At 44.0% G+C, this 18,772-nt stretch overlaps 2 protein-coding genes across 3 annotated transcripts in view; one reads left to right on the plus strand and one right to left on the minus strand.

Annotated features, from left to right (window-relative positions):
• Positions 1–11,058, plus strand: SLFNL1 (schlafen like 1). Its single transcript, XM_059730322.1, has 3 exons — positions 1–1,105; positions 2,792–3,514; positions 5,328–11,058. Exons 1-3 carry the CDS (start codon positions 629–631, stop codon positions 5,457–5,459), a joined length of 1,332 nt encoding a protein of 443 aa, XP_059586305.1. The 5' UTR covers positions 1–628; the 3' UTR covers positions 5,460–11,058.
• The window catches only part of CTPS1 (CTP synthase 1), a 30,337-nt gene continuing 20,578 nt past the window's right edge, over positions 9,014–18,772 (minus strand). Inside the window, exons 12-19 of one of the 2 annotated variants that reach the window (XM_014605121.3) lie at positions 18,245–18,307; positions 17,301–17,344; positions 16,331–16,427; positions 16,029–16,084; positions 15,844–15,940; positions 15,020–15,164; positions 13,177–13,284; positions 9,014–11,057 (exon numbers count right to left, since the gene is read on the minus strand). In XM_014605121.3, the coding sequence (XP_014460607.1) occupies positions 13,209–13,284; positions 15,020–15,164; positions 15,844–15,940; positions 16,029–16,084; positions 16,331–16,427; positions 17,301–17,344; positions 18,245–18,307 (578 nt within the window). In that variant the 3' untranslated portion in view covers positions 9,014–11,057; positions 13,177–13,208. The remainder of the gene's footprint in view (positions 11,058–13,176; positions 13,285–15,019; positions 15,165–15,843; positions 15,941–16,028; positions 16,085–16,330; positions 16,428–17,300; positions 17,345–18,244; positions 18,308–18,772) is intronic. The other variant, XM_014605120.3, reaches the window with a different exon arrangement.

Genomic DNA, 18,772 nt, shown 5'->3' on the forward strand with positions numbered 1-18,772 from the left:
CTGCGGGGAAGGCTCCCTCTGTCGCACATAGGGAGCCTGAAAGAACTGCCAAGAAGCGTTATGACATGCAGTGAGGAGTTAATCAGATCAGCAGCTGGTCTGGGTTGGCCTGGCCATGAATTGGGGCCAGGAGAACACAGCGGGTGATGGTGTGTGAATGTGGAGAGAGAGGCAAGGGTAGGGACATGGAAGAAGAAGCCTGGAGCAAGGGGGGGAATATGGTGAACAGAAAATGATTGGGCACATGGGGCCAGGGCTGAACACTTAGAGGGAGTGACAGCAGTTGGGAAGGAGCTGACTCCAGGAGTCTTCTCCTCTCCAGGATCAATTCTATAGAAAATAACATTGTGTAAAAGCTCTTCCTTCCCTCCTGACATACCAGAACTCCCTAGCAGGTGGGTTAATGGCTGCTTTGTGACAGTGTTCACAGATTTTTACTCCACAGATGGAAAAATCCATGCAGATTTAGCATGGTGGCCCACCAACCAGCAAGCCTTTCTGCAGCGAAGCAAAGCCAACAGCAAATGGAAAGGGACAGGTACTAATCTCATTGCCTGGCTGCTGGAGCAGAGCTGCATTCCTCCTTGAGACTGCAACCAAGGAGTCCTCTGCTCTGGAGCCTTGAGTGATGGACGGTTTGTCAGAGCCACCAGCGGAGAAGCCCTTGGCAAAGGAGTGTTTAGAAGAGCCTGTGGAGCAAGGGCTGCTTGGCAGGACTCGCTCCTATGTGTTGTACATTGGAAATTTGAACCCCAAATACTCCCAGGAGGTCCTCCGCAGCATGCTGAAGGACATCCTGGGAACAGCCACCATCTCCTTGCAAAGGCATGACATTGAGGTGGTGAAGAAACCACGACAGGCCTACGCATTTGTTCAAGTAACAACTGAGATGGACCTTGAGTGCATCCTGAAGCAGCTCCTGGTCACCTCGGAGATGGAGCAGAAGCTGGTGAAGGAGCTTGTGATGAAAGGGAAAACGCTGGTGGTGGGGGATGGCAGGAGAGGCTCAGCTAGTGCAAAGGAGTGCAGGGAGGTAGGTGCCACCACAGGGCTGTCAGTCTGTGGGACCAAGAGGGGCAGGCATGAGGGTAGGGGAAAGCAAACAGCCTGAGTGAGCTGACTGGGAAGGGTGGGGCTGGTGCCTAGTGGTCCTTAATATTGCCAGGAAGCAAAGCAGAGGGGGACCTGGCAGCCACGAGTTTCCCCAGTGCATAGAGAGCAATCCTCAGTGCCTCCTTCAGAGCTCTTCAATACCCCTTCCCTTTTGGAAATCAGCATTGCACCTCCTAAGTTGCCTCCCCCAAAGCCTGAGCACACCTCAGGGCTTGTCCACCTTGCACAGCCTGAACGTTAGTTGGGCCTGGCAGCATGCTCTGTCTGGCTTAGCCCTGGAGTGGGGCATAACCTTTCCATCACCGCACCTGTCTGCCCTGTTGGTGAGGTCCCCCTTCATGGGACCGCCACTCTCCTGCTTCTGCTGAGACATACCAAAAGGAAAAGCTGGTCCCTGCATATGGCAGCATGAGCTTTGGGAGTAACACAGACCCACCTCCATCCACCCTGAGGAGGTAACTATTGCCTTTCTCAGGTTACTCCTTGGTGGTTGCCTTCCAAAACGCTTAGGAACTCAGTTACAGATCATTGCCAGCATCCCTTGCACATTCAGCCCCAGGAAGGGGGGGATTGTGCAGCAAAAGGTGGGCAAACCATTGTATAAATAGCCATAAAAATATTGCCAAAATGCTCATTCTCTCCCCAAGCTGATAGAAAAATCAAGCTAACTGATCCCTTAGAATATGGACTGTGGGGAAGAGACCTGCATTGCTCAGGGAGATGGGACTTGAGAGTCTAACACATGTCCGCTTTTACCTTTACACTCTGGCTCTACTTCTCCCTCCTCCCCACTGAGGTCAGAGGGGAATTTAATACATTTTATGACTAAAAGGGATCAATGTGACCCTCCACTCTGAGCCCACCAGACAACAATGTCAAGTGGACTCTGAATCCAAGCCACTAACCTGGGGTTGAGATTCAGACCAGGCTTCCCACTCTGCTTTTAGAGCAATTGTGAACATGGCCACCATGGGGTTGAGAGCCATTTCAGTGACTCAAGATCACATGTGCTCTGTTCACAGTAAAAAGATGAGCTTGCTTAATGCAGCACTGCTGGCTCCCTTGGGACCTGATAGTCAAGCTGGGTGGTTTTCTCCTCTGCCATTGCCACCAGTAGTAAAGGCTTCATTCTGAAACCTATGGGCTTGCGCAGAAGAAAGGGGTGAGCACAAACTAAACCATTCGGCGGATGACACATGGGAAGCCATCACTGCCAGTTCCCTCTCATGGGCTGTGCTGGTCCTGCTGGGCTTAACTGGAACCAGCTGTGCAGACCCTGATGTTGGCAGCTGTGACGCACAGAGGGGACGGGGCCCTTTCTACTCCATCCTTTGCTGCAGCAGGCTTGCTTTTGTGAGGTCCTGTGGGTTATTTCCAACAGAGGGTAACTGAGAACTGTTTAGACACCTGAGTAAAATATTTCTTTCTTGCATAGTCCTCTGAAAACAGGACTTGGGCAGTAGAAGATAGTGTTTCTTTGTGAAGTTTCAGGCCTCTTTTAGCCAGTAGTTAACCCCAAATCTCCCTCTCTTCGCTTCCTAGCAGATCTTGTAGGGATTCTCCTGTTTCACTGAGGTTTAATCCAGTCCACAATGTAATTGAAATAAGAGAGCCTGCACGTGTCAAAGAATGGCTATTCAGGCTGGGGTCTCTCCTGTGCTGAGGCTGTCTCCCCAAGTGTGTAACATTTAGTATTTCTGGTTTTGCACAGAATGACCCAGAAGTGAACAGCACCAGCCCCTTGCAGTCCCCAAGCCTGCAGTGTGCTGAATCTGACAGGCGCAGGATACAAAGGGCAGAGGAAGACCAGGCCAGCCGCAGCGGGGAGGTATCCCCTCGCACCCGGAAGCAGGCAGAGCGGCCATCAGCATTTCTGAGCGGCACCAGGTCCGACAGTGCCATTGTCCGGAGGGAGATCGTGGGCCAGGAGCGCTTGTTCTATGGAGCATTCATGGGCAGTGAAAGCAGGAATGTGGAGTTCAAGCGGGGCAGTGGGGAGTACCTGAGTGGGACCCTCAAGTACCATGTCCGGAAGTATGCGTGCGCCTTTCTCAACAGTGAAGGAGGCAGCCTGTTTGTTGGGGTGGAGGACAGTGGCTTTGTGCATGGGGTCAGGTGTGGGCATAAGGAGGAAGATCGTGTCCGTTTGCTCATTGACTCTATTCTAAAAGGGTTCAAGCCACAGGTGTTCCCCGATGCCTACGCTTTGACCTTCATCCCAGTGATCAAAGCTGAAGACACAGGGATCTTCCTGAAGGTGGTCCGGCTCAGCATCCACCCGCCCCGACCACAGGGAGAGGTGCTGCTGTATGAAACGGACCAGGGAGAGGTGTACCTGCGCAGGGATGGCAGCATCCAGGGGCCGCTCTCTGGAAGTGCCATTCAGGAGTGGTGTAGGCAGGTAATGGATGGTCAGTGCTGGGCTAGCACAGAAAATGTCTTACTAAAGCCAGGGCAAGCCTGAGTTATAGCCAGCACTCATACTGGACCCTTCCCTGGAGCCCCACATGTTGAAGGGCTGCTGGGATGAAATTCACCCCTGGGCAGAGGTCAGCACAGGGATGAATTTCACAAGAGATGCAGCAATTCCCAAAGTGAGTAGGACCTCATCCTTCAGCTTAGCCTAGGAGAGATGTTCTCAACTGCCACCCCTTGCTAATCAAATCATAGACACTGGGGGTATGTGGTTAAAGACCCTTCCTCCCCCTGCCAGCTGATACTCAGCTTCTCCATGTCCAGTGATATTTGCCCCTTTCTATTGTCTCTTGCCTTTTGCACAAGAAACATCAAATGAAAGAGCCATCTGGGCACAAGGGTTATTCAAGCTCTTCAGGTGTGGGGTCTGAATCAATGGCTCTCTCCTGTGCTGTGGCTGTCTGTGCCACCCCAGCTGGGTTTCCTAAATGTATCCAACATGCAAGGTTCAGGTGTAAGAGTGAAGTGTGCTGCCAATTTTAAATAAGAAAAGAAGTGGGACTCGGGCATCCGAAGTTTGGAAAACACTGGTAACAGTGGCTCTGGGGAGGTATACTGATGCAGTTGCACCACTCCCTCCCTCCCTTTGATCCCTGCTCCACACAAACTTTAAAACTAACCACCTGGGAGGGGCAGCAACATTTCTATTCAGGCCATGCTGAGAGAGTCAACTGACTTCGTGGCTTATCACATCCCTGAATCCTACTAATTTCTCCATTCCACGGGTGTAAGCAAGCCTCTGTTCTTTTAATGGTCTGGATGATTTGCTATTCAGACTATCCTTTCCTCTGAAATTTTGCTGTTAGCCATTCCTGGTAATGTTTCTCATCTATTTCACAGCCCTACAGACTATTTTTAGAGTGTCTCCCTACGCCAGAATATCTGGAAGGAAGATCTTGTACCTGGTATTACAGAAAATGATCCTGATGCTTGGCCCCATTCCCTCTGAGAATCAAGCTAACTGATCCCTTAGCATATTGGCTGTAGGGAAGAGACCTGCATTGCTGGTGGCCAGCACAATATCCCTGATAACACTTTCCCCACACAAGACTTTCTGGTGGTTTATTCCCCCTCTGTGCTGTAGCCAATACTCATTCTGTAGCACTTTTCATGATTATTTTTGCCCAAACATTCTGGCTACTTTCTAGTGCGGGCCATTACACCAAGCAGCCAACCACCTGCAACCTGTTCCTGATTACTTAGAAGCATTAAACTCCACCTAAAGAAAGGTAGACTGAACTGCCCTTATTATCCATAGCCTTCCAGTCTTAAGTGCTGCCCTGTTCATTATTGTCTGTTTTTCTCCCATAGCAAATACGAGACAGGGAAAATAAATAGCTCAGAGATGTACTTGTTTGTAATAAAGAGAGAACAGTAGCATGTTAGTTTAGAAGCAAGGCAGAGTGGCAGACTAACCTTGGAGACTAACTTGTTCAGAGACAGCTTTAGTAGCTGACAGCGTGCTTTCTTAGATGCTGAGGGATGCACCATTTCTGCAGCTTTTAACCAAAGCACAAATCACTCTCATTTTCTTTTCCTGCTCTCATACTCTTCTTGCCTGTTGTCCTGACATAATCTCTGCCAAACCCATGTCAGGCAAACCACCTGTGACAGTTGCAAAACCCACTAGGTATCAGCCTCCCTAGCTACTGTATGGGAAAGGGACCCAGACATGTGACAGTTTAGCTTCTGTGTTGGTCTCCCAATGAAATAGCTATTGTGCTGTTGACCATCTTTAGAAATGGACAGCGGAAGTCAGGAAGCTGGAGGAGAGGATACAGACACTGGTGAAGGAAAACGAGAAGCTACAGCAACAAGTCAACCAGGAGCAGAGCGCAAATCCCAACTCTAGATTCTGCACCATGGTGTGATTCAGCAGAGGTACAATGCTGCCAAAGCCAAGTGGGCTCAGGAAGGGAGAAGCAGGTAGGAAAAGGGGGAGGGGAAACACTTTGTGTATAGATTTTGAAAATTCATTTCACTAAAGAGTGTTAGCTCAGTTAACTCAAGAGATAACTCCACTTGGTTGTATATTAGTTGCACACTGTCCTACAATTGATGCTTTATGGTAGAACATTTGTTATCTGAGTTTGACTGAACCTCTAACTAGGCAGGATGGCTTTACACCCTTGGGAAGCCACTGATAATTCTGAATATTGTATTACATCTCCAGCCAGTTGGCAAGAGAATGTACTTACCTGGGGGAAATGCAGTTCCTCAAGCTGGCCTAGTCAGTTCAGACTACATTATAGCTAAACAGCCACCTGAGCATGTGCTTCTGGTGCTTTGGCCCGGTGACGGATGTCAGCAGCATTACAATGGAGCACAGCTGTTCAATTTGGCACCCAATTTGCAGCTAGGTCCATGTCCTAAGTCATCCAACATGTGCAAGTTGTTCCCTGCCCTACAATTTCAGCTGCTTCAAAAGCAGGGGAGAACATTTCTTGGGCCCTGGTGGAGTGAGCCTTACTAACTGGTGGGAGAGGTACCCTGGTAGTAGTACAATGCAAAGCAGTATCTGTCCTGATGGATGGCTATTTTACTGCAAAATCTAAGGCTTCCTTGCATTTCCTTACGGTTTGGTGCATTGTTCCCTGACCTCAGCAATCATTTAAATTTGTCCTTGGGTAGGTAACTGGGGTTTACCCTGTGGGATGACCCTACCTATGCACTAAACTGTGTTTGCGTTTGATACTTGAGAGTAGATCGCTCAGATGCTAGGTTTCTTTGGCCTGAAGCTGGTGCTCAGACAGTTCATGCTGGAAATGCTAAAAGCCAAGGATGGTTGGTGTTTGAGATCTCAGCACCAAGACATTTTAGATGGGTTTTTTTGCAATGGAACCTGCAGTATTGCAACTGGTCACTGGGGGACTTCAGTTAATACGGTTCTTGACTCAAACATGGAGGATGTCTCTTCTCCAGGATCAGATGCAACTCTCATGTTTTGCTCAAATCCAATACATTTTGAGATCTCGACTCCTGACTTTGAGTGCGAAAGGAAGAGTGGCAGCATATGGGATCCCTAATGAAGACACCCTCTCAGGCCTTGGGGAGGTTGTGTCCACTGTGCTCACTGATAACCCCCCCTCCCCCCCGTATAAAACCACTGCTTTGAGAACAGGACTTAAACAGGACTTAAAGCCTCTGGGTTTAGTTTCCCATGATAGCTGTTAATGCATGCACGTGCAACATTTTTGCACAGTACAGCAGGGCGTGAGGGGGTCTGTCCCTCCCCACCCCTCACTTTGGGAGATCATTACAAGAAAATGAAGAGGGACTGTTTTACAAACAACATTTAGGCTGTACCCCCTTGCCACAGATGGTACCAGGGAACTGAGGGTGGGTCATGCAAGCTCTGCCTTTACACCTTTGAGAGGTGTATGGCTCAGCATTTGGAGGATGTGGGGTTCACACAGACACTATTCAGAAACTCCAACCTCACCCATGAAGAACCCATGGCAGAACCCACAGCAACACACACAGACTATTTCACATGCAACTCGCATGTGAAACCCTCAACTTTAGGAGAAATATTTTCAAACTACTTCAATTTGGACACTTGGAAATCGAGTACGCAGAGGTACAGAGTTGGCAGGTGCACTCCTCACACAAACTTGAGACAGTCTTTTTGCCTTGGTTAACAGCAGCAGCTCAGAGTCGCAGGCCAACCACACTACTGACAACTTTGCATATACATTACTGCTACCGTTTTCAACAAAGATGGGAAGGAAACAAGGCAAAGCCCATTTTACCCATACTGAAGTGCAGTAAAATAGCTAGAAAGAAAATACCAGTCTATGCCTCAATAAAAAGGGAAATCCTTATTTAATGTTTTTGCTACATCTTTTATTCCCTGTTGAAAAAACATGTCCCACCTCATAAATCCTGTTTCTTGCTGGATTTTATTAATACTGGAGGATGGGACATGTATGGGTACCATACCCATGATAGGTACCATAATGCAGCTCAGAGGGAGGTATTCAGACCCTGTCCCTATTTCCTACCAAGTTCTAGGTTCCTTCCTTATTTCTACCTTTTTACTATCACTGTGGCTTTAAAGGTTTGAAACTCAACATGCTGGAAGAAAGGTGCTAGCACAAAGAAAGACTCATTACTAACAAAAGTAAAAAGAGAGGGAACTAGAGCCAGATGGACAGAGAGAACTTACTAAAAGGAGAATGTGGAGGAGGAGGATGGTGGCAGTGAGAAACTGCTCACCTTGGTATACTGAAGGATAGACAAGCATTGCAGTTTCAGCTAGTTATCTTTACCTTTCCTGTTCCCAAAGTGCATAGACACCTGTGAAGTCAACCAAGTCAAGTACCGAGCAGCAGGTAACACCAATAATCTCATCCAGTGAGCAGTCAGAAATTGTGATGTACATAGTCCTTCCACAGACTCCCACATCTTTCAGAAGCAATGCTGGCAATTCAGTGACCGCACCTACATGAGACGTGCAGTAGTGCCAAACGCCTTGTGTGAAACTACTGCGCAGTAGCATCACATCATCGATTTTTCCACGAGACACTACTGCACAGTAGCGCTAAGTTACTGCACAGTCAGCATCTTGTGTAGATGTGGCTAATGGGTAGAAACACTTCTCTTTTGGGCCACTAAACACAACCCCAGCCTCAAATTGGGAACGTCAGTGCCAATGCTCATAGACAGAACAAGAATTCAGTGACTTACGATTAAAAGTCCTAAAACCTGATGTTCAGCAGTAGGTGATCTAGATTTTACTTTTGTATAAAACCTCAAGGAAGTGGTTAGCACCGACTACTTTCAAACTCAACAAACAGGAAAAAACAGCAGTCAGCCACATGGAAATAAGAGTGCTTGAGAACAGATGCACAGGGAGCTTGCTACAACAGCAGCTGATTAAGAGAGCTGGAGCACTTACTATAAAAAAATCCAATCCTAATGAAGGAAAGCCCAATGTTCTGTGAATTATGCTCAAGCTATAGCCCTAGTGACACCTGCAGAAACTCTCACTGACTTCCTTGTGATTGGAGTTTGATTTTCAATTCACAAAGCATGCAACAGGAAGGCAAGCTAGTCTGAAGTCATCTTATCAGCTACTAGCCACACAAAATGTAAGAGGTGACTACGATGGGCAGAGGCAGGCTGAATCAAAACAAACAGCAGAGAGGTGCAGAGGAAGGAAAGCAGAAGACAGAAAAGTGGTTCCTGTTCTACAATTGTTTCCATCAATGACAAAAATGAGACACCTAATTACAAAAGCTGTTTGGCAGTGTCAGTAGGGCTGCACCAGGGATATTTTAGTACTATATACAAACAGCATACCAAAAAAAGATGATCACCCCAATGGACAGCATATTTGAAGCAGAGGGCAGAGAGTTGCATTTAGATTATACAACACACTTTACTTTAGTCTGTTTCCTGGAATCCAAGAGAAACTCAGTAGCCTCTTTGCAATTTTTATTACTATTTTACAAATTTTGATTAAATTAGTTATAAACTTCCAGCCAAAATAATAGAAAATATTCTTAGAAAAGAAAATAAAGCCATGGCAAAAGATACAGGAAACCCTCACTATTCGCGGGTTTGGCATTCGCAGTTTCATATATTCACAGATGCTGAACCTGCATTTTAAATACACTTTATACATTTACAGGAACTCTGTGGGAGCTCCGCGCTTGCTGCCGCCGGGCTCCTGCCACTGGAGCTGTGCCTGCCCCCACAGCTGCCGGGGGCACTGCGTTCATGAACACAGTGCCTTATTCACGGATTTCACCATTCGCGAGGGATACAAGAACATATCCCCTGAGAATGGCAAGGGTCACCTGTACTATGTGAGGCCACATTGTTAAAGAATTAGCCAATTTATGGCATGTGTATTTCAATATACAGAACATATAAACTGAATTAATATTTATTATAGGACTGTTATAATGGCACATACATATCACTCAAGAAATTCTTACCAAGATTCTTGTCAAGAATAACAGCTTTAAACTTTTAAAGAAATCTATGTTGTATTTAAGAATAAAGTGTGGAGGGCTGTAATGAGGGCACGGTTTTAAGTGAGATTTTACATTATTAGAACATGAGTTTGGGAGTCAAACAGTGCAAGGGTTACTACTAAACTGTTTGAGACATACAGCTTACCCCACACTTTACTGAACTGAAGAGTACTCAATCTGACACTAAACAAAGAAAATTTCTTTCTTCTAGTTACTGAAGACCAACTTTGTTGCTTACACTGTGACAAAAAGCTGGAAAAGGGCATCACATCACATTTCCCATCAAACCATTTCCATTATCTCATCCCCACCTTTGTGCAATTTTGAGCATAACATCATTGGGCAGTGCACATCTAAAGATTAAATCAAATGATGTTGCAAGCAAGTTGCTACACCCATCCTTTAGGAAAACAGCACTTTGTGTGACATTCTTAGTGCAGGAACACACACATTCCTGCAGTACAAAGAAAAGGAAAGGAAAGACCTATCTTTAAAGAGTTTAAAAAAAAAAAAAGGAAAGAGAACCTTGAACTGTTCAAAATTAGAAGAATATGTTGCGATTCAAGGCAGCATATGAAAAACAACTCACTCTTTTTTCTTCAATACCCCCTTGATGCAAGGAGTTAAGAATTCCCAGCCCAATAAGCAGCACCAGCAAATGCTGGCATTATAAAGGGCTAAAAATAAAAAAAATAAACATCACACTACATTCAGGCAGAGATGGGTCTTCCTGATCCTGTGGCCTTTTAACATGATCACAAGTTAATTAAATCCCTGCAGAGAAAAACGTCACAGTTTGAATCAGAGTTGATTATGTCCAAGACTAACTCTTCTGTGCCAGGAGTAAGATTTTCCTGGTTAAAAAATTCGTTGCCAACAATAAATGCATGAAAAAACACCAGTACTGAAGTGTATTAAACACCAGTTTTAAAAAGACAGGCTGCATAAAGCAGAATAAACTGACATCCCAACTTCTGCAATACAGTTTAAGAGCAGATTTGAAAAAAAGCTGCAGAATTTAATCTTCTCCAGATAGTACAACTGTACGATAATACCTGTGCTGCTCCAAAACAGATGGCTTGGAGGAAGCAACCTAAATACTTATGTTTCCAAGTACAAATTCATGCTAGTATTACCATGCATCATTAAGAAACTGTGTGGCTGGATTTTTCCTAGCATCCTCAATCCCATCTCAGCACCTAGCCTTCTTGACTTTGTTCCTCTTCTCAAAAGTGGTAATAATGGTAGAGAAGGCCTGGAGCTGTATGTGCCATGATGAGGTCTTCTTAGGGAGTAACCAGGATCCATAGGGGGGCCATTAAACAAGAAAAAAAGAAAGTTTGGAAAATAAAAAGGGGACAAAATTTCATAACAAAATTAGAAAAGCATAATTTTAAAAAGCCCAAAGCTGACAGTTTCATGCTACTGCTGTAAGAATGCCTGGAAAGTCTAAAGGAAGGCTCTTCTCTTCTAGTGAAGATCGACCTAGAGAGGGAGACAAAGGGCAGGAATTACTTTTGGTTGAGAGCAGCAGAGTGAAAGTGCATAGCCCAGAAAGGATTCAGCTTGGCCTGCAGGGGCATGACTAAGTATAGTGCTCTGCATTTGCCTTTACTCAAGCAGCACCCTATTAGCCTCTAGGAGCATTACAGGAGTGTTTAAGAAGAAATAAATTATATATACCTCCTTGAAAACAAATTCACTCTATGAAACAGCATTAAAATAAACTAGAACAGGGATTGACAATCTATGGCCTGCAGGCTGGATCCAGCTGTTTTATCTGGCCTAGAGCACCAAGGGGCTTCAACGGCACAATGGCCCAGAGAAGCAGCAGTGGTGACATTGTGGGTGGGAAGTAGTGGCTGTGGCACAGGCTGTGTTGGAAATGGCCTATGCCTGGAACTAAGGTCTGTTAAAGTGCCCTCACCCCCACCACTTCAACATGTTATTTACCCCTGACCTAGAATCCATGTTTTGCAAACCTGAGAAATAAAACTGAACTCCCTCCTCTTTGGCTGAGCTGAAGCACTTTGTCATAGGAGTCAAAATCTTGTTTCCTTGGGCCAACTATTAAAAACTGAGTTGAGCTCGGATATATGAACCCATATATTTCCTCATCAAGCTGGTGGTGATCGGAGGTATTCACACAGAAGTCAGCATCATTCCCTGAGGGAAGTCGCTTTTTTATTTTGTTCATCTCCTGGAATGTGGCCTCACAGCGGCCAGATGCCTCCATGCAATCCACAGTATACGTAATAACACAATGGGAGGCTTTCCAAGATACTTGTAAGACACCAAGGGATCAAGACAACTTCATGGAGGGAAGAAGTGGTTCACAGAGTATTTCTGTACTAAATACTGTTAGCAACCTGATTTGTAATACAAGCATAAAGCTCCAGTCTCTTCTGACACTTCACTTTTTTGCTTTGCACTTTGCTTCTGGAATGATAGTTCTGAGGAGAGGAAAAACTGGCCATCCTGACTGCATGTCTTTACACAACCAAAAAAACCCCTTTCTCCTGGAAATAAGTGTGTGTAAATTCTGTTTATTTTGAAATATAGCAACTATGTAAGAATGTGAAGAAGAATATACCCAAGAGCAACGGAGGAACTTCCATTCCAAGAAGAAAAATCCACTTAAAATGAATCACAACTTTCCCCTGCCCTAAAGCATCCTGACTTTCAGGAGTTTTTTAAATGAGAAAAAAAGTGTTTTAATAATAAACCCGACTTTAATAGGTGCTTTGCTCCTGCAGTTACTATTGGAGCGGAGAGAGCTTAGAATCTCTTGTCCCACCTCACTGTTGCAAAATAGAAACCTGATACCTAAAGAAGAAATGGGACAGTAAGATGATGTTTATACCTGCCTCTGCCAGCAGAACTCCTGACAGCAGATAGCAGGGGGAGTCACTTGGCTGGCAGAGTGAAGGGCTCTGCCACCAAAGAGGACCTCTGAGTGTGGATGCACTCAAACTTCTGCCAATAGAACTGGACTTCTGCTGGCACAGCTTTGTTGCGTGGACATGGCCCAAAAAACACTTCCGAAATAAAATCAAAGAGCCAGACAGATGAGCCTACAAATAATAGATGTGGTCTCAGGCTAAGTGAATCAATTATCAGGCTTTCTTCTCTCCCATTCGAAAGCACATTCAATTGCATATACTTCATCTCAGTTAAAAACCTACTCAACAAAATAATGACGACTTTTCTTAATCCTCAACTTTTCTCTGTCTTTGGTATGAGGTCTCAAGATGACATTTCTATAGAAGTTAAATCCTGTAACTGATTCTGGGATTCAACATCTCCTATTTAAAACAGTAAATAGTATGTTATGCTTTGTGTAGTTCAAATAATAAAAGTAAACTCAGACCTCTAATACACATTACTAACTTTGCTGTTTACCCGGTTTCTTAAGAAAAGGGGACAAACAACCCAAACAAACTTAAGACACGATGCACCACTCAGAAGAACACAGACTGAACATGTGCATATGCAGCACAGGAGCACTCATGGGATATGTACTTGCTCCGGACTGGTTTGAAACATACAGAAGTTTGGAGGGAGAAGCAGGCAAACAGAAACAAAAAGGAAGTTTGAAAGTTACCAAAAATTAGTCATGATTTACTGATGGGAACTTCAGTTCTGTGATCTCCGAGTCAGGTGAGCTGCTGCCACTTCTATCACTGTAGGTATCCCTGCAGAATTTAGAAAGCTTTAGGAAAAGAAGCTTTAATGAGATTATACCACAGAACTGGCCAGACAGCTAGCCTCAAATGCCTTAGTTTTAGAAAGCATAAACTCTTTGGGAACCAGTCTGCAGATTATGATTTAGTGGTAAGTAGCAGTAGGCACAGAAGACTGACGGGTTTGGGGAAACACTTTGTCGACCTTGTCTCCAAAGGCCTTCAGAGGTTTTCTTTGGCTCGAAAGGCCTCCAGGAAATTAGCACAGCGTCTCACCAAATATACCACAACTAAAACATCAGGGAGGCTGGCTTTTAGTTTTTCAGGGCTTTCATTTAAAACTAAGTGGACCATAACATTGTAAGAATTTCCTTCAAGAAACAAAGCAAAAAAACCCCAAAAACCTAATAAGTCATGTGTAAAGTAAAGCATGCTATACTTGGAATCCTGTAGTTTCTATGTGAATGAAGTTAAATCACAAGAACATGGTGTAATTTCAGAAACCATTCATTCTACTTTTCAGAAACCATTTATTCCCTCATAAAAGGCAAGGAGAGCACCAATGATGTGTTAATGGCAGATTAGTTATATAAAAATCCCCAACATGACCCTTTCTACTCCAGACTGCTAATGCAAAGGGCTTCCTGCCTTTAATTTGTAAGTAGTTTATTAAATCGGAACTACAAACTCAGAAATGAGAGACTCTATAAGCCAGCCCACCCATACCAAAGTCGATGCTCAGCATCACTAGACCACATAAGCATGTTAGTGCAATGAAAGACAGACTCTTGGCACCAGGACATGAATTGTTTAATTAGTTGATTATACCAGCCAAAAATGCTCCAAATTACTTACTTCTCCCACCCAATGCAAACTCATTGACACTTACAGTTCTCATTACAGTCACGCCAACAACCTCAGTATTCTCAAGGCGAAGATACTTTTACATTTAAACTCATGTTAATTGTGTATCTGCTTAGCTAAAAGATTCAGAACAACAGGGCTGGACCATGACTGCCAGCTACCATTATATGAACTTTCTGTACATTAACATTGTAACCCAATGACAGGAGCTTCTATGGCTTCCTTTTGCATTAAAATATTGCTACTTTTGCTGCTTCTTAGTCTCTTAATTCTTTAAAAACTGTTTCCATGTATTCTGGAATTGTATAGTTACAGTCCTTTACAAGCATTATTTTTCTATGTGCACATGAATGTCATGACTGGTTCATCTACACTAACAATGTCCATTGATGAGAAAGGTAAGGAGGAGGGACAGAGGTCACCAGTCAGAGGATGGACTTTATGTATTACTACATATCTGCTTTGTGTAGTTACAGCATAATACATAGGGCTAGAAGGGAACAGCCCTTGACTTTAGAATAAATTTATTCTAAAAAGTCAAGAAGGAGTGCAGGGCAAGGATGCTAGAAGCCTTTGCTAGTTTATACACAGGACAAGCCTCATTGCAGTGCTTTGTAACAGCCCTGGGGCTCCCCGTACCTAAAGGAACAGTGCAAACTGTCCTCTGCAAGGAGTTAGTCTTCCTTACAGACATAACCTGCCTATGTGGCAGTATGGTTCAACAGCCCCTCTCAACACAGGTCAGGATGAGGGAGCTGTAAGAAGGGAAGCTGAAATAACAAACTTGATGCCTTTGTACCAGGCATGGTTGGATCCCCATTCCTCTGTCAAAAAAGAAAATATGCAGCTCTAGTACTGCACTGTAAAAAGACAGGCACTAGGGTACTTGTTTGAACCTACCTGGGTGAAAGCCTGCAGCCTTTTTGTAGATAATGCACGAGTCTTGCTGCAGAAGCCAGGAGGAGGCCAAAGTATGGGGGAGATGGCTTTATGGGTCTGGATAGGAACTCTGGATGATACTGAACTCCAACAAAAAACGGATGTTCTAACAGGAGAGAAAAATCAGAGTCAACTTATTGATAAGATCGCTCACCATGTCTTAGGTTTCAAGGGCCTTCTGGCAAACTTTCTGACATCTCCTATTGGCACCTACTGCTGACAGGCACCACAGAACGTTACTGGGGTCCAAGATGCCCTGCTCAATAGACAATCCCAAGTTTCAGTCAAGTGCAACCCTGGCTCTGGCCCCCTCTCTGCCCTGGAGAAGACATTTCTTTATTCTGCCCTTCCTGGACAGACTAACAGAAGTGACTCTTAGGGAATCGGCAACCTTTTAGGAGCAGCAGGCCAAATTAACAGAGCTAGGTCCAAACAAAGACTGCTGCTTCTGATCTGGCTGCCAGCACTCCCCACCCTGCCACATTGATAACATGCTGCAAAATAGCTGATAGCGTCCCAACTTCATAGGCCAGACAATTGCCTGGCAGGTTGGAGCCAGCCCATGGGCCATAGGTTGCTGACCCCAGCTCCTAGTCATTTCCTTCTTTGTGAGGATCTGTTAGTTTCTTCCGACCGTCATTATTTAGCACTTTATTCAGTCAAGGAAAGGAACACTGAGATTCTGCCCTGATCCCACAGACGAGTTGTCATGCCAGACTTAAAAAAAAAAAAAGTCACTCCCTGTGCAATACACCAACGTATAACCCAAATGCATAAGTGCTCACCTTCCAACTCAACTACTTCCATTCGCTCTCCTTCCTCATCCTGGCCTACAAACTTCAGGCCCTGCTCTTCAAAACTGCTTTTCAATTCTGGATTCACCTATGGAAAAAGAAAATCAGAAAACATGATCTCTCATGCTTAGGCTCTGTAGCAGGAAAGTCTGCAAAACGCAGAACACAATCTGTACCTCAAATCTGTGTCTATGTCTCTCTTCCAGGAAGTCATGATCGTTATACAGTTTTCCTGCACCAAAAGATGATTTGTCTTAGACGTAATTATCAGGTGGAGTTATCAGTTTAATGTTTCCATTTCTTTCCTGTCTTATTTTCCATCACCTTTCCCCATATTATCAACAAATCATGCAACCAGTACATGTTGCATGGATCATGCAAGCCTTGTCCAGAGATGATTAAAAAGCTAATGTGATTGATTACCATCAGAACCTCCACTACCAGATAAAACGGGCAAAAAACCAAACAAATGACATACTCATGATTGAATTCTTGGTTTGGAAGAGTGTTCTTCTTTTTCCAAGCCTCATGGTCCCACCCATTTGCCCAGGATTATGTTCTGGCATGTCTATGACCTGCGGGAGCATATTCAGATGGTGAAATATGATCAAAGCAGAAAGAAATTGTCTTAACAGGATTCAAGTGAAAACATGCACAAGACAACATAGGAAAAGAACAATGAGATCTGACTGTACAGAAATGCAGTTGTTAATTTTTGCAACTGTCTCAGTAGAGAAGAGAGTGTCATTGGTCTGTTGTATATATTCTAATGTAAACAGTACTCTCCTTACAGATTTTGAACAGCAAAAAAATCAGAATCTCCATCTGTATAAAAACTTTACAAGCTTGAGATTTTAAATATATCCCTTTTTTGCTGGTGTGAGAAAGCAATGTTTTAAATCACTAGAGCTGATGTCAATCTCAATCTCAGTGTGCTTGGTTTTGCTTCTGGCTAGCCTAATTGAAATTTTATGGACTTGCAACCCCACTTCTAAGTAGACAGAGATTTGGCCAAATCAAGATAAAAATCTATGACAAAGTCAGCATTTGGGCATGCTAGTATCTGGGATGGTCTCTAACACTGTATCACTTTGCTCATATCCTTAATTCCATCACAAAACTCACTGATTACTACGTAAAAGATCATCCATATTAAAATTGCCTTTAAATTCTTAACAAAGATAAAGTTATTTATTTCATAACAATGTGTCGGGGGGGAGAGGGACCAATACCTATACATTATAACATGCCAATTCCTTATCTTCTAAGAAGTGGTAAATCAAACTGAGATATTCTGGAATATTAACAAGATATACACTTCTACCAAAATAACAAGAGGTGTTAACTCAAAGGTCTTTGGTTACTTCTGAAAAGGTAGGTACAAAGAAAACACTGCCAGCCTGCAAAGGGATTAAACATATATGACATTCAAGTCACTCCATACTCACCACGGGATGTGTAGTTTTGGGGTCAAATTCTGTAGAATTTGCATCTGTAAAGTTATATTACTGGATTAAAAGCAAGAAGTTTCTTACAAGATACAAATATGGCTTTTCTTCAAAAAAGGCAGAATTCTATTCCTCACACTTATCATAAAAATCTGCTGGGACAATCAATACAGGTAAGCGAGGACCACATGATGTGTCCCAGATACTAAAAAAAATGAAATATATTTATTTGCTTTCTTGGATAACAGCTTAAGCCCCATACTTACTGTTATCTTTCTGATGACAGAAAGGTCATTTGTGACAGGGACAGTCTGGGAGACAACAATAATTCAGTTTTCAACTTGTTTTAATAATGGCTTGATAGGAAAGCTGCATAGTATTCTAGACATTAAAACTTTTGTTTTAAGATCTTTTCCAGCCATTAAGCAGACTGGGATTGGAATCCTAGCATTTTAGGCATGGTGACAAGTTTTAGATTAATGGGTTAAGCAAAATAAATTCAGTTTTTCTTTCTCGCAAAGGGAAGTTGGAATAAAGTTTCAAAGGAGTTTATATTAATAATAACATCCCTCCCCCCACATCTTGGCTATATAAATGAAACTTGCACAGTGGTGCCCAACCTTTTAGCTCTGTGGACTTGGCTCAACTGGGGCCTAATCCTGCCATGCAAAGCTCGGAAAATTTTGCAGTGAGGTAGCGGTGGCAGTGTTTATTGTCATCTCTTCCCAAAAACCAAGTTTCCAGACAGATGGGGAGACCCATGAGCCAGATCACACAGCTCTGCAGGTCAGATCCGATACTGATTAAGTATTGTTTTTGTAGCATACTTGTGTGCCACTGCATACCCTTTGGGAAACTGCTAAGATCTGGGAGCAGTGAATCCCATCATCACAATCGATCCTTTAATAACCCAAATTTGAAAAACTGTTGACCGGTGGAATTACCTTGCCAGCCAAGAACATTGCGTGCAAACTCCACAACTGCCAGCTGCATCCCCAGGCAAACTCCTGCAGAAGGAAAAAGAAGAAGTATGAATGCCACTCCAGGCAGTGAGCTGAACCCACCGCCATCCTGGCAAGGTTTTGTGCTGCAGTTAATGCAGAAGGTCTGCAACAAATGGAATGCTGCTAATTTACAGAGGAAGGATGTGCTCATCGTTGCATTACTGACTGAAGATCTGAGTTCTGTTTTGCTGTGCCACAGATACTAGGTGAGGTGTTGAGCAAATTATTTTCTCTATGAGCCTCAGCTCCCTATCTACAGAACAGGCTAATATTTCTTTTCTGCCACCATTTGTCCAAATAAAGAATTACATACTTCATTCCTTGTTTAAGCAGAATTCACTAAATTCCTCCACTCTCCCCAGAACCTCCCACTAAGCCACCCTCCCTCTCCATTTCAAGTATTCCATGCCATTCCCTCATGCCCACGGCTCTGAATTTCTTTCCAGTGCCAGGGATTCCAAGCATACT

This window comes from Alligator mississippiensis, chromosome 6, assembly GCF_030867095.1.
Source record: "Alligator mississippiensis isolate rAllMis1 chromosome 6, rAllMis1, whole genome shotgun sequence".
In the NCBI taxonomy this organism is placed as follows: Eukaryota; Metazoa; Chordata; order Crocodylia; family Alligatoridae; genus Alligator; species Alligator mississippiensis.

Excerpts from the sequence above, each read along its gene's own strand:
- SLFNL1 (XM_059730322.1), top strand. The coding sequence starts at position 629 with ATGGACGGTTTGTCAGAGCCACCAGCGGAGAAGCCCTTGGCAAAGGAG. Across the intron at positions 1,106-2,791 it reads AGGGTAGGGGAAAGCAAACA|TGTGTAACATTTAGTATTTC; the intron begins GCCTGAGTGAGC and ends TGTCTCCCCAAG. Across the intron at positions 3,515-5,327 it reads TTCAGGAGTGGTGTAGGCAG|AAATGGACAGCGGAAGTCAG; the intron begins GTAATGGATGGT and ends GACCATCTTTAG.